Source organism: Austrofundulus limnaeus, unplaced genomic scaffold (assembly GCF_001266775.1).
Source record: "Austrofundulus limnaeus strain Quisiro unplaced genomic scaffold, Austrofundulus_limnaeus-1.0 Scaffold32, whole genome shotgun sequence".
In the NCBI taxonomy this organism is placed as follows: domain Eukaryota; kingdom Metazoa; phylum Chordata; class Actinopteri; order Cyprinodontiformes; family Rivulidae; genus Austrofundulus; species Austrofundulus limnaeus.
Genome location: NW_013952434.1, coordinates 2334028 through 2337765, shown reverse-complemented (window position 1 = coordinate 2337765; position 3738 = coordinate 2334028). Strand labels below are relative to the sequence as shown.

At 36.9% G+C, this 3738-nt stretch overlaps 1 protein-coding gene across 4 annotated transcripts in view; it reads left to right on the top strand.

The window, feature by feature from the left end:
- Positions 1-3738, top strand: part of ripor2 (RHO family interacting cell polarization regulator 2) — a 53791-nt gene that overhangs the window by 39272 nt on the left and 10781 nt on the right. For 3 of the 4 annotated variants that reach the window (XM_014005842.1, XM_014005840.1, XM_014005841.1), the window contains exons 7-9: positions 2722-2871; positions 3176-3239; positions 3695-3736. In XM_014005842.1, coding sequence (XP_013861296.1) covers positions 2722-2871; positions 3176-3239; positions 3695-3736 — 256 coding nt within the window. Of the gene's footprint in view, positions 1-402; positions 1992-2721; positions 2872-3175; positions 3240-3694; positions 3737-3738 lie in introns of those variants that run through there. The other variant, XM_014005843.1, reaches the window with a different exon arrangement.

Sequence of the window (3738 nt, the reverse complement as noted above, 5' to 3'; positions counted from 1 at the left end):
GTGTGTGTGTGTGTGTGTGTGTGTGTGTGTGTGTGTGTGTGTGTGTGTGTGTGTTTGAACACACCATTATCCTGGATAATGTATATATCCTATGAGGATTTCTGACAAATCCCCCCCCAAAATTGTTCAAATTTAAAACGTCACACTTCATCAAGTTAAAAAAAAAATCAAAAACTAACTTCATAACAACAAATATTAGGATTAAAGTGAATATGAGCCTAAAAATCCTTATAATTATGAAAGCTTAAACCTATATTAACCATTTAAAAAAATGCTGATGCAGCTTTTTCCTGGTTCAGAGTTGAATTGATTTCAGAGTAAATATTTTCCCATAATTCTTCACTTCTTCTTTGAGCCTTGCAGTTTTTATTTTCCCAGAGCTGAAATTACAAGCCTAAAAGAGGGCTGGATGTAACATGTATCTACTTTATTATTTTTAATTAGCTCACATGATGTTAAAAAATATTAAAACTAATGAGAGATTGTTTTACGGAAGGACCTTTTTTAAAACTTTGGCATTAAATTTTGTCATTAAAACCTTTTTTGTGTGTGTGTGCAGTTTACAAGTTGACAAGTTTAAACTCAAAGTGCATCTTATGAGAAATTATTATTTAAGTTCTTCCTGTCTGACGGTCAGAATTGTCAGTTTTTATTATTTTATGTTCCTACTGTTTTCTGGGCTGTAATTCACCCGAGGCTCAACAATATGCTGATGGACGGCCTCTGAAGGGGAGCTTGGCTGACCTTCAGGAACACAAGCTCTTCTGGGCAGCTTGTAAAGGAAGACAAAAATTAGCATAATTAGCTGCTAATGATATGATAATGAAGGTTTGTCAGCTTGTTATTTTTTAGACAACCATAAATGTTTTCAAATAATTATTTATCTCAGTCAAATAACATTTTTTTTGCCTTGAGTGCTTTGAATCTGCTTTCCTTTTGTATCTGAAAAAGAACTTGAGGTTGGGAGTTGTTTTATAGCTGCTCAGCTGCTCCACCACATACCACAGACAGACGGGCGGGCCGGCCCGGTCCCAGTCAGGGGTGGGTGGGCGTCCAGGAATGGTCGGTTTAAGGTGGAGTCGGTGGGATCGGAGTGGGGGATTCGTGCGTCATCATTAGACTTTAAACCCTCGAAAACAGAAACCTCGTCCTGCAGTCAGTCAAAACGTTTTGCAGGTCCATGTGCCGACATCTAAACTTTRTTTGGTTTGGTTTTAAAGAGACACAAACAAACCGCAGCCATTAGAGCGACAGGAGCCAGACTGGCCCATTTTCTCCTGCGTCTCCCCGATGATTCCCAGAAAAGAGCAAACAACATCAATATTTCAGCACTCGTATCATGCAGGCAGCTATAACTTCCATTAATCAGGCTCATCACAAGATTTTATTTTTTACACCAAGGGGAGCTGAAACTTAAACATTCAGATTAAATATCCAGATTACTGGTGGATTAATGTATCAGTCAGATTACTTGGAATGATGCATCAAGTTTGTTTTAATTTGATCTTATCTGGATTCGATCACAGCTGAAATGTCAGCCTTTTAGCTCTCAGTGAGTCAGCAGGGTGTTGATGGTGATGATGATGAGTTCCTTCCTCTTCTTTTTATTTTTATTTTTTTGGTGAAGGGGGGGGGGGGGTACAGATCAGGCGAATGCTGCAAATGTCCACTCTCTGCAGATACGCTCTGAACACAAATTCAAAGACCCATTTTATTGTTAATATTTTACTTTTTCTCTTTATTTATATTGATGCATGCATATTGCAACTTATTTTGCAACTTTGTTTTACATTCTGACTGAACCACAGGGTTTATTTAGCTGCAGAATATCTCTGAAAATACAGATTTTTGTAGTTTTAAAGTGCTTCAAATGACAGCATCTTTGTTCTGCTTTCACAGTTAGGGGCTGTCTGAATCGAAAGGGGGAAAAAAAGGATTGTTTGGCTGTCCTTAAAGATGACTCAGCAAGCTTGAACTTCTTCAGAGATTGAGTTTGTGTTTTATTGTTGATGTAATTTTGGGTTTTCTTTGAATTTTGTTGAAAAAAGCTAAATTAGAGAGGAAAATGTTGTTAAATGTCCTGGAAGAATCTTAAAAATTTCCCGTTAAAATGATTGAAATGTGCTTAAATTGGACTTTAAAGTGCCTGTTACATTCATGTCATTCAAATACAGTCAAAGAAAACATCTTTATATTTAAGAAACTTGGCATAATACACAATTTTACTCATTTTCTCACATAAATGGCATATTTTCTTTGGAACTATGGCTCAGCCAAAGCGAAACAGGAAGTGACATCAAAGGGGAACCTTTTAATAAACAGGACTCTCTGGTCTTTGTTTTTTGAAACAATATTATTTAAACTCTGACTCTTCTTCAACTCTCTGATAGTGACTGAAAATAATCTAAAGATATTAGGTTMTTCTCCACAGTCTGTGTTGKTAGCTGTTGTAGTAATGCTCTGTTTACCCGTTTGACATCACTTCCTGTTACTTCACATGCAAAAATCTCAGCAACTGTTCATCTCAGTGACGTGAAATTTATTTTGTAATATGTTGYCAACATTTTGTTTCCAAAAAATGCATTCATATTTGTTACAAAAATTTGATGTCACAGGCACTGTAAGGGAGGTGTAAAGATGGTGACGATCTAAACGCATTGAGATTGATTAGTTTAGCCTTTCCTGTTGGCGTTGGATGACTTTCTGCTCGTTTCTGCTCAGGTGGACGAGATGTACGAAGCTTTCTGCATCCAGAGCCGTCTGAGGGATGGAGCCAGCCGGATGAAGCAGGCCTTCTCCTCCTCTCCCTCCACTAAAGGCACCAAAGAGAGCATCGCAGAGGTCAACCGCCGCTACAAAGAATATACTGAGGTATTGTTAGCTCTCATTGTAGCCACAAAAGAGATTAGTCTAAATTATCTTAGATTTAATAAAATAAGCTTGTGTTGCATAATATCACATTTATAGTTAACTTGTGAGCAAATAACTGTTTACATGTCACATCCATGATATAATACTAAATGACAGTTTACCCTCATTTGTAAAGCCGTCTATAGTGGGACCTTATAATCCCAGCAGCTGTATCGTCGCCTGTCTTTAAAGGCTCACAGCAGCCTCCCTGTCTGCGTCCTCTCTGAGGGTGTTTGTGTGACCAGTTTCTTCTCTTATTGTTCAGAACATGAGCACGTTTGAGAGCGAGCTGGAGAATCTGCTCGGGGAGTTTCACATCAAGATGAAAGGTGAGACCTCGGGTCGTAACTCGGACCAAAGGTTTATTCTGACGTCTTTTGTGTGGAGAAAATTAAAATAGTTTGGAGAAATATCTGTCCTCCAAGACTTTTTTCACTGTTCTGGTTATTAAAACAGACTTTTTTCAGATTTCTTGATTGTGTTTTTAAGTTTAATTTATAAAAATATGAGCAAAGTTTGAGTTTACATTGTTTTATGTTGCAGGTGCTGTTTGTTGGTCACAAATTAGTGCAGTTGATTTACTGCGTTTTCTCTTTTACTCCAAGTTAGAAAATATTTTCACAAAATTAATCTTATATTGTACTGAATATAAAGTCATTACTTAAACATTAAAAAGGTGGAAAATTTTTGATTCAAAAGTGTAATTTCTTGGTATTAATAATAGAAAGAATTAAAGCAGTAACTCTGGTCATCTTTATTTATGAATTTTTGTTTTTCCTAACAGGATTGGCAGGATTTGCTAGACTCTGTCCTGGAGACCAATATGAG